General features: G+C 50.7%; 1 protein-coding gene across 1 annotated transcript in view; it reads right to left on the bottom strand.

The window, feature by feature from the left end:
* Nucleotides 1-23,774, bottom strand: part of LOC309685609 (inositol 1,4,5-trisphosphate receptor-interacting protein-like 1) — a gene marked incomplete at both ends in the record, with an annotated part of 59,700 nt that extends 35,926 nt beyond the window's left edge. The window contains one exon of the mRNA XM_082501347.1: nt 23,696-23,774. Within this exon, the coding sequence (XP_082357473.1) occupies nt 23,696-23,774 (79 nt within the window). The remainder of the gene's footprint in view (nt 1-23,695) is intronic.
* Between the last annotated feature and the right edge of the window lie 345 nt (nt 23,775-24,119).

The following is a 24,119-nucleotide window of genomic DNA, read 5'->3' on the forward strand; positions in this document are numbered from 1 at the left end:
CCCCGTACCAGCTCCCACAGGAGCACTACTACTAAGCACAAAATGTAGACTTTAAGAAAGAATATGAAGTTCATGAAAATAATTTACACTTAATTAGAAGAAAATCAGAAAAGATACTCTTTTCCTTAGGAATTTATATCTACCCATAATATTTACAGCAAAACTATTACAGTACAGGGACAGCATTTTCTGAGAGCCAGGAAACAGAACAGACTGAAACTAAAAATGATGAAAAATAGTGAGTCTATTTGTATTGTTCAAGCTGACCAATCGATACAACCAAGATTCTGTGTATTATATTAAAAATATCAAAGTACAAACTGGGTCACTTGGGCCCCTCCGAGTAAAGCCTGTGCCACGTCCCAGTAGAAACAGGATGTCCTAATCCCCTTCCAGTACAGACTGGTCCACCTAAGGTACAAAGTGGATGCCCTGATACCCTCCCAGTATTGACTGGTCCTCTTTTAATCACCTTTGGGATACGTATTGCCACTTCATCACCATCCCCATGGCAGGGCAGCAGTGGGTAATAGCCAGAGGGCTGTGCCAGGCTGGGAAGTTTCCTCGTGTGTGGAAACCTGCACAAGGAGACGCAGAAGCCACTGAAGGACAAGGTGAATCGAGCCAGTTTGCAGAGGTGACAGCCATCCAGCTGGCTTTGGACATTGCTGAATGAGAAAAATGGCCAGTACTTGCAGCCACACTGCCTGTGACACAGAAGGCAAAGGCCAGGATTGGGAAAATGGAGAACTGCTCACTGTAAGTGAAGATCAAGTGTGAGACCACCTGAGGAACCTGAAGATGCACAAGTCCATGGGACCTGATGAGATACATCCACGGGTCCTGAGGGTACTGGCAGATGAAATCGCTAAGCCACTAGCTATCATATTTGAGAAGTCGTGGTGGTCTGGCAAGGTTCCTGCAGACTGAAAAAGAGGAAACATAACCGTCCAGAGGGACTTGGACAGGCTGGAGAGTTGGGCAGAGAGAAACCTAATGAAATTCAACAAGGGTAAATGTAGGGTACTGCATCTGGGGAGGAATAACCCCACGCATCAGTACAGGTTGGGGGCTGACCTCCTGGAGAGCAGCTCTGTGGAAAGGGACGTGGGAGTCCTGGTGGACAACAGGATGACCATGAGCCAGCAATGTGCCCTGGCGACCAAGAGGGCCAATGGCATCCTGGGGTGCATCAAAAAGAGTGTGGCCAGCAGGTGGAGGGAGGTCATCCTCCCCCTCTACTCTGCCCTGGTGAGGCCGCATCTGGAGTACTGCGTCCAGTTCTGGGCTCCCCAGTTCAAGAAAGACAGGGAACTGCTGGAGAGGGTCCAGCAAAGGGCTACGAAGATGATTAGGGGATTAGAACATCTTTCATATGAGGAAAGGCTGAGGAACTTGGGTCTCTTTAGTCTAGAAAAAGAAGACTGAGGGGGGATCTTATTAATGCTTTCAAATACTTAAAGGGAGGATGCCAGAGGGATGGGAGGAGTCTTTTTTCAGTGGTGCCCATTGATAGGACGAGGGGTAATGGGCACAAGCTTGAACATAGGAAGTTCCATCTTAACACGAGGAGGAACTTCTTCACTTTGAGGGTAGTGGAGCACTGGAACAGGCTGCCCAGAGAGGTTGTGGAGTCTCCCACTCTGGAGACATTCAAAACCCGCCTGGATGCTTTCCTGTGCAACCTGTTGTAGGTGACCCTGCTCTGGCAGGGGGGTTGGACTAGATGATCTCCAGAGGTCCCTTCCAACCCTGACTATTCTGTGATTCTGTGATCTGGGTCAGGGCAATCCCAAGCACAAATACAGGCTTGGCGGGGAATGGCTGGAGAGCAGCCCTGAGGAGAAGGACCTGGGGGTGCTGATTGACGAGAAGCTCAACATGAGCCAGCAGTGTGCGATCGCAGCCCAGAAGGCCAACCGTATCCTGGACTGCATCAAAAGAGCGTGGCCATGAGGTCAAAGGAGGTGATTCTGCCCCTCGACTCCACTCTCGTGAGACCCCACCTGGAGTACTGCATCCAGCTCTGGAGTCCACAACATAAGAAGGACATGGACCTGCTGGAGCGTGTCCAGAGGAGAGCCACAAAGATGATCCGAGAGCTGGAGCACCTCTCCTATGAGGAGAGGCTGAAAGAGTTGGGGTTGTTCAGCCTTGAGAAGAGAAGACTCTGAGGAGATCTTATTGTGGCCTTCCAGTCCCTATAGGGAGCCAACAGGAGAGGTAGGGAAGGACTTTTTACTGGGGCATGTAGCGATAGGCCGAGGGGGAACGGCTTTAAACTGGAAGAGGGCAGGTTCAGATTAAACATTAGGAAGAAATTTTTCACTTTGGGGGTGGTAAGGCACTGGAACAGGTTGCCCAGAGAGGTTGTTGAGGCCCCATCCCTTGGAGGTGTTCAAGGCCAGGCTGGATGTGGCCTTGGTCAACCTGGTCTACTGAGAGGTGTCCCTGCCTATGGCAGAGGGGTTGGAACTCGATGATCTTCAAGGTCCTTTCCAACCTAAACCATTCTATGATTCTATGAAGATACTGATCTCTAGGGGATTTTGTGTACTGTCTCTGTTTGCAAAGGCAAATGACAACAGAATTGGGATGGGATGCAGTAGGAGGGACACGGGCACATGGTGCCAGTGAAGGTGCCTAGGACCATCTGCCCAGGCTCCAGCTGCAGCTTCCCAGGGGCTCCGGTATCCAGCAGCTCCTCTGGGACAGCGGTCAGGCCCAGGCATGTCCTTCAGAGACACGGGTTCCTCTGGAGGTACCACTGGGTACTGATGGTCAGACAGTGGAGCACTGCCTGGAAGCCTGAGACATTCTGACACGTGTATGAGTACGACCTCATCAGCTGAAACAAGTGAATACTTCTAATAAAATGTCAGAGTTTTGCCATGAGATGAAAAATAAGGAGTTTTCAGGATGTGCATTGATAGCAAGGGGGAGAGGTTTTGTCCTTCCCCTCTGTTTGCATTGTCAGAACTCTCTCAGGCTCTGCATTTAATCTCCCTCATCTTTCACATGGTTCCACTTCTCTGAACTAAACTGAAAATGTCCAAAGGCACCTTTCCAGCAGCACATCTGCACAGAAGCACTTGCGATTGTTCTTGTGATTTCTCTTCTCCTTCCTCTTTTATCTTTCGGTCACCTCTCAACAATGCTGTTTCTACTTTGAGCTTCAGACACTTAATAGCCTGCCTGTCTTTAATTAGACTGTGGATTTCTGTCTTTAGACAACACTTTAATTTTGTTGATTTTATAATTTGATTTCTGCCTAAAACATTTCTTGCATGGATATGCCTTGTGGAACATGAACCTCATTGGTGGCAGCTTCTAGTTGGTGTACAGTTGAGGAGTGTGTTTTAGTTTAATTTTGAATCTTATCAGTTTTATTTTGTTTGTTCAAGGTAAAGTCCCTCTGTGCCATGGTGCTGCCAGGTCTCTAAGGAAAGCAGTGGGTGCTGGTGCAAAGGAGCTGTAACCTCCAGCTGCAGAGTGTGGTGAAGTGTGATGTGAGGCAAAGGGAGGCCTGTCCCAGGTGGCTGAGGAGAGACATGGTGGGGTTGGGGAGGTGTGGAGCAAGGGTGTCCATGCTGTGTCAGACCTCAAGGGACAGCTTCTCTGACCGGTCCAGATCTCCTCAAGAGAGACCCTGGATCGACATCAGAGAGTGCTGCAATCACTGCTCCTCTACACTGAAAAATTATAAGCTACACCATTGAAAATAAGAGGTATTAGAAGCAGAGGAAAAATTACAGGAAGAGACATGGTTTGTTAGGGCTTTCTTTACTGCAATGAGCCCCATGGTGTACTTGCTGCCGAGTCCTTGAACCTCAGGTACTGAGATGAGATTGCACAAACCTCTCATGAAGAAGTCACAGTCAGCAGAGAAAAAGTACCTTGAAGTCTTTCTGAGCCCCACTGAGGGTGGTTACTGACAAAGCCTCCCCAGGGACTCGTTAGAGCGGACAACTGGAGGCCATGATTGCAGGTAGGCAAAGGCCCCGTGGGGGCAGCTGTGCGGCTGAGAAAACCCTGCCTTCGCTTTCTGAAGCAGAAAGGCCGAGCCCTGAGCCCCAGGCCCAGGGAAGGCAGATGCTGTCCCTCATGCATGGCTTGGGGCTCTTGCTGGGGTAGTGGGATGTGGGGGGCATGACGCTGAGTGAAGGACACCGGTGTGACAGTTTCCCCTCAGGGAAACCTAACACAGCTACAAACCTGATCCAGGCCTAAAAAGGTATTCAGAAGGAGATGACTTCACAAACAGATCCCAGTCATGAGCCTGCTGCTGGCCAATCCATTGCCCAAGCAGCAGTGACCTCACAAGCAACCTCTAGCTGCTGACATGTTCCAAACATGCTGGCATGTCACGTGTTGTATGTTACATACACACTCCTGCTGCTGGCATGTTCCATACTTGGGACCTCACAAGTACCAAGCCAGGTCAAAAACCCTGTGCTGCCTTAAGAGGTGCTCTGAAACACATGACTTGGAACCCCTCTGAGTTTGCTCATGGTCTCTCATGTTGTCCGGCAGCAGTGCCCTCACAATTATCGTTCAGGCCATACGCCTGCTGCTGGGCTATTGGGTTCTCAGGCAGAAGGGACCTCACAAGCATCTATCCTAGACATAAAGCCTTTTGCTGGACTTTCATGTCCTCACAGAATCATGTAGATTTGCAAGGGATCTTCGGAGATTGTCTCCTTCAACCCCCCTGCCTAAAGGATGTCAGACAGCTCTGATTGCTTAAGACCATGTCCAGTTTGGTTTTGAATATCTCCATGAATGGACACTCCACAGCCTCTCAGGGAAGACTGGGACAGTGTCACGTGCCCTTGATGCAGAAATCTGTTTTATTGAGTTCAGGCGGAATTTCATTTTTTTGAGGTCTGGGTCCTAAAGCATGTGGCCTGTGTCAGGATGGTGAGGGACGTGGACTTCTTCAACCTGGTGAAACTCCTCCAGTGAGAGTCAACATCCGAAAGGGATAACCTCACAAGAAATATTGGAGAGACATAGATGGGAAAGGATAGGTAGAGATACACTGAAGCATTTGGCTGAAGAAATGGTTAGACTGCTGAAAGACAAGGGCGGGCTTCTAACTCCCTGGAGCTAAAAGCAGCACCTGGGTAGCTGAGAGGGATCTGAGTGAGTAAGGAGTAAGGGGAAAGGGAAACTGGAGAGCAATGGGAAGGGCATAGGTCCAGATGGCCTGCTGAGAAGGTGCCTTTAGACCTGGTCATTTTGTCAGGACAGGTGGAAAGAGTCAGGAGATTAAATACACAGGATCATGGGCAAAGTCCTGCAACGCAAGTACAGGGGGAGGCCAAGATTTCTTCTCCTTCGATTAATACACTTCCTGGAAATTCCCATTCCTGCACTGTGGGAAAGCATTGCCATTTTATAAAAAAATATACCGTCATCTTGGCTGATGAAAAGGTGCTCATGTGTTTTGAGAAGTTGCAAGCAGTTCCAGACAGAGTTCAGCTCTCTCACCACAGACATCCAGGGCCACCTGTAGAGGCCCCGGCGTAGCTGAGGTGTTGGTCTGGGACAGGCCACTGTCACATGGGACCTGCAGGAGACCAGAGCCCCTTGGGAGCTGCTGATAGAGGCCGGGCAGAGGGTGCCAGGACACCTGCATGGGCACCAGGCGTCTGCGTCCCTGTGACTGAAGACATCTGTATTTGTGCAGCTGCGCTCACCCAGGCTCTGAAGATCACTATCCTCATCAAAAGAGGGACAGAAAATATTCGTGACACCCCTCACAGACTGGTATATCAAACAAATCAAGCTAAACTAAGAGTAAAAGAACACAAGACATTTTTAAAAGCTGAAAAGTGTATTAAAGCTTATACTTCATTTAAATATTTCCTGATTTTTTCATTGTTTCATTTTTATTAAAATTTTCTAAACATTTCTATTGTATTGAGGCCTGCAGCATAAAAAAGAAACAACCCATTATTTGTATGTCTCACAGGGAGCCCTGTGCCCTTAAAATCCTCCCCGACCAGGCATGTTCATGCCCACCTCACTCTTTGCACAGTCAGCCTCCTACTAAGGTGCTGAGCTCTCTCACCACATGCTGGTGAGCAGGGCACCAGCTCCAGGGAAAGAACAACTTCAGGGAAACATCCTGTTCCTGCATGGCCAAATTTGCCCTCGTGTGAACACATCAGTGTTCCAGTGTCTACTTAAAGGGGTCTCTAGATCATCTATGCACACTCCCCCTTTGTGCCTTCCATAGTAAATGCAGAGGGACTCCATTTGAGGTGAAGAAAGGCAGCACACTGCTCTCCCACAACATCCGACACCTCAGTGCAGATGTTTGTGTGGAATCCAGGTGTCTAGACTTGCCTTTCTTGTCAATGGAGAGAAAGAAGTTGTCTCAAGTGAGGTGTCTGGAGAGAGGAGGCCTCCATGGAGCCCTGTGAGCTGCCCCTGTGACCTGAAAACACGGCAAGAATCATCCGCAGGCTTGCTTTGGCAGCTCAACCTTCCCAGGAAGAGCTTGTGATGTATTTCAACCAGCACAGAGGATTTGCCTAGCATGCTGCAAAGGAGTTCAGAGTGTGTGTGGTAATGTACAGCCTCCAATCGACCCTTTGAACTTCAGCTTGGAAGAGGGTTCACTCGGAAAGATCACAGGAGGGAGCTAATAGCCAGGCGGTGTGGGGGCCGAGCAGGTTCCTGGAGGACAAGGCAAAGAAGGACCCAAGGGATTGAAAAGTGCTGGGAGGAGGAACTACACTGGAGGTGGGTGAAAACGCTCTGTCATATGAAGACTGGACAGACATCTGAACAGCAGTTATCTGAAACAAGAGGATACAAATTCCCGGTCAAGAGTCCATGGGACATGAGAATGCACCAGAAGGAGAAATTCCTCGCTGCCCATGAACACCAGGAATGTATTTCATAGTCACAGGTGTCATTCAGCTCCCTGACGCCCAAACCTATAAGTAGGAGGGTCAGAGTCTAGAGCACAGCCTTTGAGGAGGTTGAAGCTGGATGCAGTGAGCTTCATGGGTAACGTAGAGCTGTCTGAGGCAGTGCCTCCCAGGCTCACCTTGTAGCCAACAGAGTGGAGGAGATGTTCCCCCGACTTGTTTTAGGTGGTCACACAGAAGAGAGGAGGATTCAAACACAGGCCCCTGTCAGCACCCTGTCCCTGCGCTGGCCCAGCCCCGCTGCCCCGCACATGGTCCAATGGCCCCCACCGTGCTGAGCTCTGGGCAAGGGCAAAGGGCAGGCAGGGCTGGATGCTCCTATGACACTGGCACCAAGATGAGCAGGAGACAGCTGCAGAGCAAACCTCATCCATGAACTGGGATGAGTGGCCAGTGCTGGAAGGAGCCAAGGGGAGAGGCTGGGGGTGATGAATGCCCTGGACACCTTCTCAGTCTGTCCATGCCACCAAGGGCACAGACCGGACTCCTCTCTCTCATACTGGTTCACGTGGCTTGCTCCTGCCTCCAGCCACAGGGATGCCACTGTAGAGACAATGGGACTGTAACAAGTTACACGAGATCCTAGGGGTAACACAACGGCCAGGGCACAGAAGACAGTGTGGAGTGAGGAGACACCAGCACTGAAAAGCCACGTTCTGCTGCCGTCCTTGGCCATGGCTGCAGGGAAGCAGCAGCCCCGACTCGCAGGCGGCAGACACAGAGTGCCCAGCGAGGCAGCCAGGGGCAGCCCCAGTGGCCCCGGGGCTGATTGTCCATGGGACAGCTGGGCATTTGCCTCCTGAGCCCCTCCTGCGTGCTGGGGCTGCTCACCAAGCCGCTGAGGAGATGTGAAGTGACAGGATCCAAGACGAAAAAAAAAAATTAAGCAAGAGGCCAAGAAAACCATATCAGATGTCAAGAAAAAAGCACAAAAAACCAACCAAACAAAATGAAAAGTAAAAGACCACAAAGGAAAGAGATAGACACATATGAAGAAAAGTTAGTCCATGTCTTTGTGAAATACCGTGGGAACCCTAGTGGATTAATGGTCACCTTATAAATCTGAAGTAGAGTATATTCACATAGTTTCCGCAATGCATCCTTGATTTCCTTGTTCCTCATGCTGTAGATGAGGGGGTTCAATGCTGGAGGCATCACAGAGTACAACAAAGCCACCACCAGATCCAGAGATTTGGAGGAGATGGAGGGGGGCTTCAGGTAGGCAAATACGGCAGTGCTGAAAACCAGGGAGACCACGGCCAGGTGAGGGAGGCACGTGGAAAAGGCTTTGTGCCGTCCCTGCTCAGAAGGGATCCTCAGCACAGCCCTGATGATCTCCAAATAGGACAGTATAATGAAAATAAAACATCCAAAAGCAGAAAAACAACTTAATATAAGAAGCCCAACTTCCCTGAGGTAGGAGTGTGAGCAGGAGAGCTTGAGGATGTGGGGGATTTCACAGAAGAACTGGTGTAGGACATTGCCCTGGCAGAGGGGCAGTGAAAACGTATTGGCTGTGTGCAGCACAGCATTGAGAAACCCACTGCCCCAGGCAGCTGCTGCCATGCGGACACACGCTCTGCTGCCCAGGAGGGTCCCGTAGTGCAGGGGTTGGCAGATGGCAATGTAGCGGTCATAGGACATGATGGTGAGCAGGGCACACTCTGCTCCAAGCAAGAAGAGAAACATAAAGACCTGTGCCGCACATCCTGCATAGGAGATGGCCCTGGTGTACCTCAGAGAATTGGCCATGGCTTTGGGCACAGTGGTGGAGATGGAGCCTAGGTCAAGAAGAGAGAGGTTGAGGAGGAAGAAGTACATGGGGGTGTGGAGGCGGCGGTCGCAGGCGATGGCAGTGATGATGAGGCTGTTTCCCAGGAGGGCAGCCAGGTAAATGCCCAGGAAGAGCCAGAAGTGCAAAAGCTGCAGGTCCCTCTTGTTTGCGAATGCCAGGAGGAGGAACTCTGTGATGGAGCTGCTATTGGGCATTGGCTGTTTCTTGGCATGGAGGCTCTGTTAAAAGAAAGAAAGAAAAAAAAAGAATAAAATAAAAAAATTATGACAGACTTCTGTGAGCCAGGCCACTGAATTTTCCACAGAAATCACCCCAGTTGAAATGCATTTCCGATCTCTGGTTGGTGCTGGCTGAGTGTGGTGTGAGGAGCAGGACCTCTGCCTGTGTGCTGCTGAGGACTCAGCCCTGCTCTGCTGCAGTGGGTACAAGGGACCTGCTGTGTGACAGCTCCCACGGTCACAAGGGGTGTCATTTGTAATCCGCCGTTGATGGAAAAGTTCAGTATGTGCACAAGTGACTCTCCAGAGTGTTGGCTGCAGAGCAGAGGCTTAGCATGTATTCATAACAATTTTGTCTGTGTTTTTTTATTTTCCACCATCACATCTGGTGAGTATTCTTTTGCGGAGTAGAAATCCTCATTTTGATGACTGAAAATGTGAAGTGTCTTGAGACAGGACAAGCAAAAAGGCTCAGCTCCCTGTAGCTTAGAGCAGAGTCAGGAGAGCTGCAGTGTCCATCAGTTTTTTCCCATCTGCCCTACACTCACTTGGGTTGCCTTGAAGATGACTTCACACACAAAGTACTTATTAAAAAAAAAACCAAACAACTGAATATGTGTGGGAGCAGGGAGCACTGTTTCAGAAGGCATATCTGTGCACTCTTCTCTGTCCCAGCCCAGAGATGGAGCTGTGATGGAGAGAGCAGGACACGACCCCTCCCAGAGAGAAGCAAAGCACTCTGAGAGGAGAGTGCCCACCCCCGAGGAAAGGCTCAGCACTCCCCAGGACCCAACGGCAGAGCTGTGCCTCGCTGGGGGCAGCTTGCAAGCCCCGCAGGACCGGCAGAGCAGGCAGTCGGGGTGCCGCAGAGGAGATGATGTGAAGGGAGAGTGCACTCTGGTCCCAGCAGACAGCGCCCAGCAGACACCTCCATGGAGGAGCCCAGGAGAGCTGGCTGAAGGCAGCCTACCCCTGGGCGTGTTGGCAGTTTCCCCCCAGCCTTTGCCCCTGTCTCTGCTGCCTGGAGTGGTCCCTGCCAGGAGCTGTTGCTCTGTCCCCAGGTCTCCCCCACTCAGTGCTCCCAGAGCCCATCCCACCCGCTGTGTGCTCAGCTCTGCCCTGCAGCAGCCAGCTCCCTCTGTGCGGGTCCTAAGGAGTGGAGCAGATCCAGCCTGATGCTGCAAGCAGAGGTGACGCTGGTGCTGTCTGTCGGTAGAGGAGTGGGTGAAGGCACTTGATGAGGTTTGTGGCAGATCTGCTGATCCCTCAGTGTCACAGTGACAGCTCCTTTCCCTTAGGTGAAAGCTGAGGGAACAGAGCCCTGAAAGGTCTTCGCCTTTAAGGTAGCCCCTGCCTTGACTTTCCCCTTGCAGTGCCACCTCTGCCAATGTTCTGGAGGTGATCAGCAACTGTGAGCAGCCCTCACCCACGCAGCACCCTGTGGAGAGCAGAGAGATGCTGCCCTGACAGGGGCCATTCTTCCACCCACAGCTTCTCCCCACAGCAGCTCCGTGGGAGCTCCCCGGGCAGGCGCAGAGCTGACCCTGGCAGGCGGCAGAGTCCCTGCCCTGGCACACAGTCCCCAGGGTGCAGGGACCCTGCTGGCAAGGACAGCCCTGCCCACCCCTGCCTGCACACCCACCTTCAGACATTCACATTTCCTAACAAGAGACCCTCTCCCCCCTTACTAATCCCACAAGCTGTGGGTTATTCCCGTGTTAGGAGATGCCTCCAGCAACTCTACCAGCATTGCCCTGCACCCACAGACTCACCCTCTGCAGCACTGCAAAGATTTCTCCTCCAGTGAGCTCTCGGTCCTCCTCCCAGTCCTGACCACCTCGAAGCTCTCTCTCTGCCTCGCTCGTCTCCCTGAGGTCCCCTGGCACTGCCCTCAGCCCTGCTGCGCTGAGCAGAGGAGCTGCTCCTGCGCAGAGCTGTCTCTCTGCAGCCCTGCCCACTTGTCGCGAGCTCCTTCTGTCCCAGGAGCCTGGCCCAGCTCAGCAACACATCACCTCAGACCTGAGAGGAACCTGCAGAAACCTCTCAAGGACTCCAAGTCAGATGCAAACTCCAAAGTTTCCTGTAGTGTCAATGGGTCCCATGGGCATGAGTGGCAGAGACAGTAGCCATAAGCAGAGACGTGAAGAGGTTGGCTCTGTCAGGGAGCTTCCAGCTTTGCCACATCCCCCTGTCATCTCCACCACAGGCTGTCCTACGGTGTCGCCTCTGCGGTGCCTCTTTCCCTGCAGGCTGTAGCCATCCCCCCGGATGCCCCACCTTGCTTCCTGGACTGCTCTCTCGCTGTCCTCCCTGGCTCTTCCTTGAAACACAAAGCCTTGGGCTCATCCAGACTCCTTCTGGGTGACGTGTTGCACCACAGCACTGCCCTTGGAGGGAAACTTGGTTCTCCTGGTGTCCAGTCTGGACTTTGTGACATTATTTCTTTCTCATGCTGTTTTGCACCAGGAAGAAAAGCTCCACCAGCTCTGAAAACACCCTGCAAACGCTCTCAGACTACTCCTATCCTGTCCTCAGTCTCCACACCAGTGAGCCCAGGGCCCTCAGCCTCTAGATACCGGTCATGTGCTTGAGGCCTCCAAACCCCATGTTGGGCGATCTCGGGGCACTCTCCACAAGGTTTGCAAATGAAAACATAGTGGTCATAGACCAGGAAAGACAGAGTGAGACTTTTTACAAAGGCCTGTAGGAGCAGGACAAGGGGCGATGGCTTTCAACTGAAAGAGGGTAGATTTACATTGGATATGAGGAAGAAATAGTTTACAATGAGGGTGGCAAGACACTAGAAGAGGTTGCTCAGAGAAGTTGTGGATGCCCCATTCCTGGAAGTGTCGAAGGACAGGAATTTTGAGAAACCTGAACGAGTGTAAGATGTCCCTGTCCATGGAAGGGGTGGTTGGACTAGATGATCTTTTAGGTCCCTTCCAACCCAAGTCATCATGTGATTCTTGGATTCCAATATTCCCAACTCCTTCTCCACAAGGCTGCAAATACCTACATACACCATGGAGGCATTTTGAGCTGACCTAGTCCCACACACTTCCATAAAAAAGAAAGAATTGCCATTTCTAGGACATGAATTGCCATATTTTCAGGGGAACTATTCAAAAGTTACCCAGTGCTTCTGGGTAAAAGTGTTAGCAAGGTCTTGCAGCCTGTCCCAGTGATGGTGGGGGATGGTGAATTGTGTGACAGCCAAGACATGAGGGGTAGTGATAATTTGGTAGCTACAGTAGTGTCTGAGTACGATCAGGTGCGAATTAGGGCTTGTCCCCCCAAGAAAGTGGCAGGACAATTAGCCCAGCTGAAGTGCATCTATACTAATGCACGCAGCATGGGAAATAAACAGGAGGAGCTGAAGGCCATTGTACAGCAAGGAAACTATGATATAGTTGCCATCACAGAAACGTGGTGGGAGGACATACACAAGTGGAGTGCAGTAATTGATGGCTACCAACTCTTCAAAAAGGATAGGCGAGGAAGGAGAGGTGGTGGGGTGGCCCTCTATGTTAGGGGCAGTTTTCAATGTCTGGAACTTAACAGTGTGGATGACAACACTGAGTGTGTATGGATAAGAATTAAGGGGAAGGCCAATAAGGCAGATATCGTGATGGGAGTTTGTTATAGACCTCCTAATCAGGATGTAGAAGCCGATGAAGTATTCTATAAGCAGCTGGCAGAGGTCGCACGATCATCTGCCCTTGTTCTTGTGGGGGACTTCAACTTCCCAGACGTCTGCTGGAAATACTACGCAGCAGAGAGGGAACAGTCATGGAGGTTCCTGGAGTGTGTGGAAGACAACTTCCTAACACAGCTGGTGAAGGAACCAACTAGGGGAAGTGCCCTACTGGACCTACTGTTTGTTAACAGAGAAGGTCTTGTGGGGGATGTAAAGGTTGGAGGTCGCCTTGGGCAGAGTGATCACAAAATGATAGAATTTTCAATTCTTGATCAAGTAAGGCGGGGAGCCAGCAGAACTGCCACCTTGGATTTCCGAAGGGCAGACTTTAGCCTGTTTAGGAGCATGGTTGAGAGTGTCCCTTGGGAGGCAGTTTTGAAGAGCAAAAGCGCCCAGGAAGGCTGGACATACTTCAAGCAGGTGCTCTTAAAAGCGCAGGAGAAGGCCATCCCCTTGTCTCGAAAAACGAGCAGACGGGGAAGACGACCAGCCTGGCTAAATAGAGAACTTTGGCTGGACCTCAGAAAAAAAAGGAAAGTTTACATTCTCTGGAAAAGGGGGTTGGCAACTTATGAGGACTATCAAGATATAACAAAGCTATGTAGGGTGAAAATGAGAAGGGCCAAAGCTCAATCAGAACTCAGCTTGGCCACTGCAGTTAAAGACAATAAGAAAAGGTTCTTTGAATATATCAATAGAAAAAGGAAGACTAGGGAAAATGTAGGCCCACTGGTGAATGAGACAGGTGCCCTAGTGGTGGAGGACGCAGAGAAGGCAGAGTTCCTGAATGCCGCCTTTTCTTCGGTCTTCACTGCTAAAGCTGTCCCTCATGAACCCCACACTCTGAAGGCAAAGGGGGAGGTCTGGAGAGTGGAAGATTTTCCCTCAGTTGAGGAGGACCGTGTCAGAGACCGCTTGGCCAAGCTGGACATTCACAAGTCCATGGGCCCTGATGGCATGCACCCGCGAGTGCTGAGAGAGCTGGCGGATGTTATTGCTAGACCACTCTCCATCGTCTTTGAACGGTCATGGAGAACAGGAGAGGTGCCTGAGGACTGGAGGAAGGCCGACATCGCTCTGATCTTCAAAAAAGGCAAGAAGGAGGACCCAGGGAATTACAGACCAGTTAGTCTCACCTCTGTCCCTGGGAAGGTAATGGAGCAACTCATTCTGGATGTCATCTCCAAACACGTTGAGGAACAGGAAGTTATTGGAAGTGGTCAACATGGATTTACCCAGGGTAAATCATGCTTGACCAATCTGACAGCTTTCTATGATGTTATAACTGGTTGGCTGGATGAGGGGAAAGTCGTGGATGTCATCTACCTTGACTTTAGCAAGGCTTTTGACACTGTCTCCCATGACATCCTCATTAGGAAGCTGAGGAAGTATGGGCTAGATGAGGTGACAGTGAGGTGGACTGAGAGTTGGCTGCGGGACAGATCTCAGAGGGTTGTGATCAGCGGCACAGAGTCTAGTTGGAGGCCTGTAACCAGTGGTGTCCCCCAGGGGTCAATACTCGGTCCAATTTTGTTTAATATATTCATTAATGACCTGGATGAGGGGACAGAGTGTATCCTCAGCAAGTTTGCTGATGATACCAAACTGTGTGGGGTGGCTGACACCCCAGAGGGCCGTGCTGCCATCCAGCGTGACCTGGACAGACTGGAGAGCTGGGCAGAGAAGAACCTAATGAGGTTCAACAAAAACAATTGCAAGGTCCTGCACCTGGGGAGGAAGAATGCTAGGCACCAGTACAGGTTAGGGGCGGACCTGCTGGGAAGTAGCTTGTAGGAGAAGGCTCTGGGGGTTGTGGTAGACAGTAAATTATCCATGGCCCAGCAATATGACCTTGTTGCCAAAAAGGCCAATGGAATCCTGGGCTGCATAGGGAAGAGTGTGGCCAGTAGGTGGAGGGAGGTCATTCTCCCCCTCTACTCTGCACTGGTGAGGCCACAACTGGAATACTGTGTCCAGTTTTGGGCTCCCCAGTTCAAGAGGGACAGGGAACTGCTGGAGCGAGTCCAGCGAAGAGCAACTAAGATGATTAAGGGATTGGAGCATCTCCCTTATGAGGAAAGGCTGAGAGAGCTGGGACTCTTTAGCCTGGAGAAGAGAAGGCTGAGGGGAGACCTTATTATGGCATACAAGTATCTAAAGGGTGGGTTGAAGGAGGATGGAGCCAGGCTCTTTTCAATGGTTCCAAGTAACAGGACGAGGGGCAATGGGCACAAGTTAGAACACAGGAAGTTCCGTTCCAATACACGGAAACAGTTCTTTACGGTGAGGGTGACAGAGCACTGGAACAGGCTGCCCAGGGAGTTTGTGGAGTCCCCTTCCCTGGAGATTTTCAAGACCCGCCTGGATGCAGTCCTGAGTAATGTGTTCTAGGCAATCCTGCTTTAGCAGGGGAGTTGGACTAGATGATCTCTAGAGGTCCCTTCCAACTCTGATGATTCTGTGATTCTGTGATTCTGTGAAAACCCCAACAGGTAAAACATTAAATCAGTCGCCGAGGAGACCAGCTTCAGTGAAGGTAAGGCCTCACTGGGGAAGGGGATCGCCGCGGATAAGGCCGGTAAAGAGCTCTTTTGAGGGCTCTCGTAGCCGGGAAATGCGGCTAGCTCGTGTTGGAACCGGCAGCTCGGGGGCGGGCTGCTGACGAGGCAGGGGAGGAGACAACGTCAGGCGCGGCAGTTCTAAACAGGAGGCCCCGGAGCGCAGCGGCCGGCCGCTGCGCACCCAGCACGCGGGCAGCCAGTGGGCGTCACCCAGGGTGTCACTGCGGCACCGCAGACGGAGGGGGCGAACAGGGCGCAGCATTTCGCATGTAGGTCACTGAAAGCCCTGCGTCTGAGCTGAGCGCAAGCCGGGCAAGTGCAAGCAGAGGAACATCGGTGTGCAGGGGCACGGGCTCAGGGCTTGCGGGAAGCTGACAGCAGAGATTCAGCACCTCCCGCCACAAGAGAAGAACATGCCCCCAAAACGGTCAAGAGCTGCTGCGAGAAAGAATGTGGGAACTCTGAGCTCCCACGACAGCATGTGGCTGTGCAGGTTTCGGGCTGCAACGAATGCCTGAGCCTGACACTGCTCTCACAGGGAGCCAGTGACACCGCCTGCATACGGTGTGATCAAGTAAATGATCTGCTCAGGCAGGTGGTCGAACTGAAGGAAGAGGTAGAAAGGTTAAGAACTATCAGAGACTGTGAAAATGAAATAGATTGGTGGAGCCATACCCTGAGGCAAAGGCAGCAGGAAGAGGCTCCATCGGAAGTGGATGATCCCCTTCCCTCCTCACCAGGCAGAAGGAGAGAACTTAAGGGATAAGGGGGAGTGTAGTCAGATCCCTCCTTGGAGAGGCAAGTGAAACCCCTCGCAGCCCCCCTCACCATCCCAATTGCCCTTGCAGAATAGGTATGGGGCTTTGGAAATCGAAGACCAGGCAACTGAGGATGGAAAGGATGATCCATCCAGTAGGGTGCCCAGTGCTGGGCACTCACCCCACTGCCTCAGGACTTCCTCAACCAAGAAAGAAAGGAAGGTAATTGTGGTAGGTGACTCCCTTCTGAGGGGAACAGAGGGCCCTATCTGTAGACCAGACCCATCCCATAGGGAAGTCAGCTGCCTCCTGGGGCCAGAATCAAGGACATAAGGAGAAAACTCCCTTCCCTGGCTAAGACATCAGATTACTACCCACTACTGATATTTCAGGTAGGTGGTGATGAGGTAGGTACCAGAAGTCTAAGGGCAATGAAGAATGACTTCAGGGCCCTGGGACGGCTGGTTAAGGGATCGGGAGCACAAATAGTGTTCTCCTCTATCCCACCATTTGCAGGGGTTGATGAGGGGATAAATAGGAGGAGTCAGGAAATTAACTCCTGGCTCCGAGACTGGTGTATCCGGCAGAACTTGGGCTTTTTTGATCATGGGCTCATCTACAGGAAACCAGACATGCTGGCAACAGGTGGGGGAAGCCTAACCCGAAGGGGAAGAAAGATCCTGGGACAAGAGCTAGCAGGGCTCATCTATAGGGCTTTAAACTAGGTTTGAAGGGGGATGGGGATGAAACCAGGATTACAAAAGTGGCGCCTGGGAGAAGTGTACGAGTGCTTCTGGGTAAAAGTGTTAGCAAGGTCTTGCAGCCTGTCCCAGTGATGGTGGGGGATGATGTGTGGCAGCAAAGCCATGAGGGGTAGTGATAATTTGGTAACTACAGTAGTGTCTGAGCATGATCCAGTGCGAATTAGGGCTTGTCCCCCCAAGAAAGTGGCAGGACAATTAGCCCAGCTGAAGTGCATCTATACTAATGCACGCAGCATGGGAAATAAACAGGAGGAGCTGAAGGCCATTGTACAGCAAGGAAACTTTGATATAGTTGCCATCACAGAAATGTGGTGGGAGGACATACACAGGTGGAGTGCAGTAATTGATGGCTACCAACTCTTCAAAAAGGATAGGCGAGGAAGGAGAGGTGGTGGGGTGGCCCTCTATGTTAGGGGCAGTTTTCAATGTCTGGAACTTAACAGTGTGGATGACAGTGTTGAGTGTGTATGGATAAGGAGAAGGCCAATAAGGCAGACATCGTGATGGGAGTTTGTTATAGACCTCCCAATCAGGATGTAGAAGCCGATGAAGTATTCTATAAGCAGCTGGCAGAGGACTCACCATCATCTGCCCTTGTTCTTGTGGGGGACTTCAACTTCCCAGACGTCTGCTGGAAATACTACGCAGCAGAGAGGGAACAGTCATGGAGGTTCCTGGAGTGTGTGGAAGACAACTTCCTAACACAGCTGGTGAAGGAACCAACTAGGGGAAGTGCCCTACTGGACCTACTGTTTGTTAACAGAGAAGGTCTTGTGGGGGATGTAAAGGTTGGAGGTCGCCTTGGGCAGAGTGATCACAAAATGATAGAATTTTCAATTCTTGATCAAGTAAGGCGGGGAGCCAGCAGAACTGCCACCTTGGATTTCCGAAGGGCAAACTTTAGCCTGTTTAGGAGCATGGTTGAGAGTGTCCCTTGGGAGGCAGTTTTGAAGAGCAAAGGTGCCCAGGAAGGCTGGGCATACTTCAAGCAGGTGCTCTTAGAAGCACAGGAGAAGGCCATCCCCTTGTCTCAAAAAACGAGCAGACGGGGAAGACGACCAGCCTGGCTAAATAGAGAACTTTGGCTGGACCTCAGGAAAAAAAGGAAAGTTTACATTCTCTGGAAAAGGGGGTTGGCAACTTATGAGGACTATCAAGATATAACAAAGCTATGTAGGGTGAAAATGAGAAGGGCCAAAGCTCAATCAGAACTCAGCTTGGCCACTGCAGTTAAAGACAATAAGAAGAGATTCTCTGAGTATATCAATAGAAAAAGGAAGACTAGGGAAAATGTAGGCCCACTGGTGAATGAGACAGGTGCCCTAGTGGTGGAAGACACAGAGAAGGCAGAGTTCCTGAATGCCGCCTTTTCTTCGGTCTTCACTGCTAAAGCTGTCCCTCACAAATCCCATACTCTGAAGGCAAAGGGGGAGGTCTGGAGAGTGGAAGATTCTCCCTCAGTTGAGGAGGACCGTGTCAGAGACCACTTGGCCAAGCTGGACATTCACAAGTCCATGGGCCCTGATGGCATGCACCCGCGAGTGCTGAGAGAGCTGGCAAATGTTATTGCTAGACCACTCTCCATCGTCTTTGAAAGGTCATGGAGAACAGGAGAGGTGCCTGAGGACTGGAGGAAGGCTGACATCACTCTGATCTTCAGAAAAGGCAAGAAGGAGGACCCAGGGAACTACAGACCAGTTAGTCTAACCTCTGTCCCTGGGAGAGTAATGGAGCAACTCATTCTGGATGTCATCTCCAAACACGTTGAGGAACAGGAAGTTATTGGAAGTGGTCAACATGGATTTACCAAGGGTAAATCATGCTTGACCAATCTGATAGCTTTCTATGATGTTATAACTGGTTGGCTGGATGAGGGGAGAGTCATAGATGTCATCTACCTTGACTTTAGCAAGGCTTTTGACACTATCTCCCATGACATCCTCATTAGGAAGCTGAGGAAGTATGGGCTAGATGAGGTGACAGCGAGGTGGATTGAGAGTTGGCTGCGGGACAGATCTCAGAGGGTTGTGATCAGCGGCACAGAGTCTAGTTGGAGGCCTGTAACCAGTGGTGTCCCCCAGGGGTCAATACTCGGTCCAATTTTGTTTAATATATTCATTAATGACCTGGATGAGGGGACAGAGTGTATCCTCAGCAAGTTTGCTGATGATACCAAACTGTGTGGGGTGGCTGACACCCCAGAGGGCCGTGCTGCCATCCAGCGTGACCTGGACAGGCTGGAGAGCTGGACAGAGAAGAACCTAATGAGATTCAACAAAAGCAAGTGCAAGATCCTGCACCTGGGGAGGAAGAATGCTAGGCACCAGTATAGGTTAGGGGCGGACCTGCTGGGAAGTAGCTTGTAGGAGAAGGCTCTGGGGGTTGTGGTAGACAGTAAATTATCCATGGCCCAGCAATATGACCTTGTTGCCAAAAAGGCCAATGGAATCCTGGGCTGCATAGGGAAGAGTGTGGCCAGTAGGTGGAGGGAGGTCATTCTCCCCCTCTACTCTGCACTGGTGAGGCCACAACTGGAATACTGTGTCCAGTTTTGGGCTCCCCAGTTCAAGAGGGACAGGGAACTGCTGGAGCGAGTCCAGCGAAGGGCAGCTAAGATGATTAAGGGATTGGAGCATCTCCCTTATGAGGAAAGGCCGAGAGAGCTGGGACTCTTTAGCCTGGAGAAGAGAAGGCTGAGGCGTGACCTTATTATGGCATACAAGTATCTAAAGGGTGGGTTGAAGGAGGATGGAGCCAGGCTCTTTTCAATGGTTCCAAGTGACAGGACGAGGGGTAATGGGCACAAGTTAGAACATAGGAAGTTCCATTCAAATACACGGAAAAACTTCTTTACAGTGAGGGTGACAGAGCACTGGAACAGGCTGCCCAGGGAGGTTGTGGAGTCCCCTTCTCTGGACATTTTCAAGACCCACCTGGATGCAGTCCTGAGTAATGTGTTCTAGGCAATCCTGCTTTAGCAGGGGAGTTGGACTAGATGATCTCTAGAGGTCCCTTCCAACTCTGAAAATTCCGTGATTCTGTGACTCCATGAAGAAAATGTTCAGGAAAACTGTGAGCTGAGCAGAGAGCCCACTGTAGTGGTGGACCAGGAGGAAGAAATCACTTCTGGTCCTCTTCTAAAGTGGCTCTGAGGACCTGGACAGGCACGTTTGTGTCCTGGGCTCTCCTCTGGAAGTGTGGGATACTGAGAAAGCTTTTGGTGCCCAGGAGATGGAGAAGGCTGGCCAGTGTCCTTGTGAGACCTCTGTCAAACACCTTGGACATGCCAGAGCCATCAGAGAGGTTCCTGGGGACTTGCAAAAAGCAGACATGGAACCAGTCTTCCAAAAGGCAGTAAGGAGGATGGGGAGAATAGCTGACTGGTTGGCCTCACCGGGGAAGGGGATATGGCAAGTCCTCCTGCAGCCATCTCCAGGCACATGAAGGAGAAGAAAGGCATTGCAGAACACATGTGGGAGGGAAAGGAAGGGGCTGTTGTGTACCCAGACTTCAGCCAGACCTTTGATGCAGTCTCCTGTAGTCTCCTTCTAGCCAACTTTGACAGCTGGGCTGATGACTTGGATTGAAGTAAAACGGAATCAATTTTTTTGTCATACACTTACTTTTCAGCTAAGCCTCTTCTAACTAACTGCACTCTCTGAAACTAACGGCAAATTCTTCAGGGAGTGACTGCTTCTAGCCAAGAAGGGCTGATGTTTGTAGTCGATGCCAAGGCATGGTGCGCAGAGAGGCTCTTGGTACACTTATTGCTATAACAGCCAAGGGCAGCTCACTTTGTTATGTGCCCTCTTGGAGGGTTGGAAGCAGAAAAGCGTAGAGGGGTCACACCTGCAGGGAGTAGTGGACAGGATGGGTGACCCAAAACTGACCAGCAGGATATTCCATCCTATCTGCCTCATGCTCAGTATAAAAGCTGAGGAGTCAAAGGGTCAGCCCTCTTTCTGCAATGGCTGTTGTCTGAGGAAAACTCTGTTCACCTGCCTTTGATCCTGATCTGTGTGTTCCTGAATCCTGCTGCTGAATCCAGTTCCTTTCCATCGTAGAGTCCAGTCTGGGAGGTTCCCAGTGTGTCCCAGTGACATGATTGCTATCCTGGGAGCTCGATGCTTGTTTTATATATATGGCATATATTTAAATATTTTCTTATTGAAATTGTTATCTTTCATCTTTGTTATTAATATGCCCTTAAATTAGTTTTAGTTTTCCTTAAAACTCATAAACCTCTCCTTATTGTTCTCTCTCCTTTCTCTTCTGGGAAGGGAGAGGTTAAAGACAGCATCTGTCAATAGCTGAGTGTCCAGCCCAGCCTAAACCATGACAACTGCTTTCCTCCATCAAGCAAGAGTGGTCAACACCTCTGAGAGGGACTCACTCTGTTCCCAGAGTGAGAAGTGGCATGGAAAGTCCAGGGCAGGGAGGTATTTTTTGGAGGTCTTGAGCTCAGTGCCAAAAACAAAGATTAGCTTTCTCAATGTTGTAGGCTCCTCTATGATGGAGATGATGAGAACATTTTAATAAGATGAAGCAACCAAGAAATAGATTGAAAGATGTACAGTGAAGGAAATGTCCTCTTGACTCTATAAGTGTCCAGCATTGTTTGTGGTGTTATCCTCCTTGCTTGGTTTAGTCCTGTTTTAAGATACTGTTCTCTGAGGGATTTTGTGTGCTGCCTCTGTTTGCAAAGGCAAATGCTGACAAAATTGGAGTGGGATGCAGTGGTAGGGACACGGACGCGTGGTGCCAGTGTAGGTGCCTGGGACCCTCTGCCCAGGCTCTAGCTGCAGCTTCCCAGGGCCTCTGGTCCCCAGCAGCTCCTCTGGGATAGCGGCCAGGCCCAGGCATGTCCTTCAGAGACAGCGGGGCCTCTGGAAGTGCCACTGGGTACTTATGGTCAGACAGCGGGGCGCTGCCTGGAAGCCTGAGACATTTTGACACGTGTAAGAGCACCACCTCATCGCCTGAAACAAGTGAATACTTTTAATAAAATGTCAGTGTTTTCCCATGAGATGAAGATGAGGAGTTTTCAGGATGTGCATTGATAACAAGAGGAGAGGTTTTGTCCTTCCTCTCTATTTGCATTGTCAGGACTCTCTCTCTCAGGCTTTGCATTTAATCTCCCTCATCTTTCACGTATTTGCACTTCTCCAAACTAACCTGACCATGTCCGAAAGCACCTTTCCAGCAGCACATCTGCACAGAAGCACTTGTGATTGGTCTCTAGGTTTCCCTTCCCCTTCCTCTTTCACCATTCAGACACCTCTCGACAATGCCATTTCTACTTTGAGCTTCAGGCAGTTAATAGCCTGCCTATCTTTAATTAGACTGTGGTATTCTGTAATTAGGCAATTAATTTTGTTGACTTTAGAATTTGATTTATGCCTAAAACATTTATTGCAGGGTTATGCCTTGTGGAATGTGAACCTCATTGGTGGCAGCTTCTACTTGGCGCACAGTTGAGGAGTGTGTTTCACTTTAATGGTGAATCTTATCAGTGTTATTGTGTTTGTTCAAAACTCAGAAGCATCCCTCTATGCCTGTGTGCAGCCAGGTCTCTAAGGAAAGCAGCGGGCGCTGGTGCAAAGGAGCTGTAACCTCCAGCTGCAGAGTGTGGTGGAGAAGTGTGATGTGAGGCAAAGGGAGGTGAGTCCCAGGTGGCTGAGGAGAGACATGGTGGGGTTGGGGAGGTGTGGAGCAAGGGTGTCCATGTTGTGTCAGACCTCAAGGGACAGCTTCTCTGACCAGTCCAGATCAGCTCAGGAGAGACCCTGGTTCAATATCAGTCAGAGAATGCAGCTATCACTTCTTCTCTGCACTGAAAAATTATAACCTCCAACACTGAACATAAACAACTCGTTTTTAGAAGCTCTTTGAAATCTGTCTCCATAAGCACACTGGGAAACTTGTAACAAACTGTACAATAGTAGAAGAAAATTGCAGGAAGAGACATGTTTTTTCACGGCTTTCTTCACTCTAACAATCCCCATGGCATATTTCCTACGGAGCCCTTGAACCTCAGGTACTGAGAGGAGATTGCACAAACCTCTCATGAAGAAGTCACAGTCAGTAGAGAAAAAGCACCTTGAAGTATTACTGAGCCCCACTGAGGGTGGTTACTGACAAAGCCCCCCGAGGGACTCGTTAGAGCAGACAACTGGAGGCCATGATTGCAGGTAGGCAAAGGCCCTGTGGGTGCAGCGGCGAGGCTGAGAAAACCCTGCCTTGGCTTTCTGAAGCAGAAAGGCCGAGCCCTGAGCCCCAGGCCCGGAGAAGGCAGATGCTGTCCCTCATGCATGGCTTGGGGCTCTTGCTGGGGCAGTGGGATGTAGGGGGTGTGATGCTGAGTGAAGAAGGACACCGGTGTGACAGTTCCCAGCCTTGCTGGGGCTGTGCAAGGAGGCAATGAGTCCCCACCAGTGCCCGAGAACAACATGGCTCCTCATTGGCCTTGGTGGCAGAGGCCATTGCTGTATGCAAGGGGACAAAGACTTGAGGTCTCTTGGTGACTTCCAGCCTTGCCAGCGCCCTTTGCCATCTTCACCACAGGTTGTCCTATGCTGTCCCACAGAAGATTCTTTTTCCCTGAAGGCTGGAGATACCCGTCTCACTTCCCCACCTTGCTCTCACCCTGCCATTGCTATCCATCCACCTGTGATGTCTGCCCACCGTCACCCTCTGCTCCTTGAAACACAGAGATGGACTGATCTCAGACGCCTTCTGGATGACTTCTTGTACCACAGTACTACCCTTGGAGTGACATTTCCTCCTCCTCATCCCAGTGTCCCCCTCCCAAGATGCTCTGTGTGGCAGTGTCTCTCCCTCCTGCTGTTTCCTCCCTCCAAGGAAAGCTCCAGAATCTGGGAAACAACCCTTCCAGCAGGCATGCCAACCCATCAGCCTTCTTGTGGCCTTTCACCTGACCAGACAGAAGCAGCCTCACCATGGTCTCCCAAGGCTGCTGGCCTTTTAGCTTCTCGGATAGACATGACCAAGCTGTGCCCCTGCTGCTGTCCCATCATGTCCTCAGGCAGAAGAGACATAGCAACCAAAATGTAAGCCCTTTCCTAGAGTGAGCCCAAGTGCTAAGGCAGACGGGGTCTCGTAGTCAATGTGCCAACCAGGTGTCTGCTGGAGTGTCCGAGATGTTGGCAGATAGAATCATAGAGTAGTTTATGATGAATAAGACCCTTGAGATCATCGAGTCCAACCATTACCGTAACACTGCCAAGTCTACCACTAAACCCTGTTCTTAAGCACCACACTTACAGGTCTTTTAAATAACTCCAGGGATTGTGACTCAACCCTGGGCAGCTTCTTCCAATGCTTGACAACCCTTTTGGTAAAGAAATTTTTGCTCATATCCA

This window comes from Vanellus vanellus (genome assembly GCF_965231255.1).
Source record: "Vanellus vanellus genome assembly, contig: HAP1_SCAFFOLD_39, whole genome shotgun sequence".
Classification (NCBI taxonomy): Eukaryota; Metazoa; Chordata; class Aves; order Charadriiformes; family Charadriidae; genus Vanellus; species Vanellus vanellus.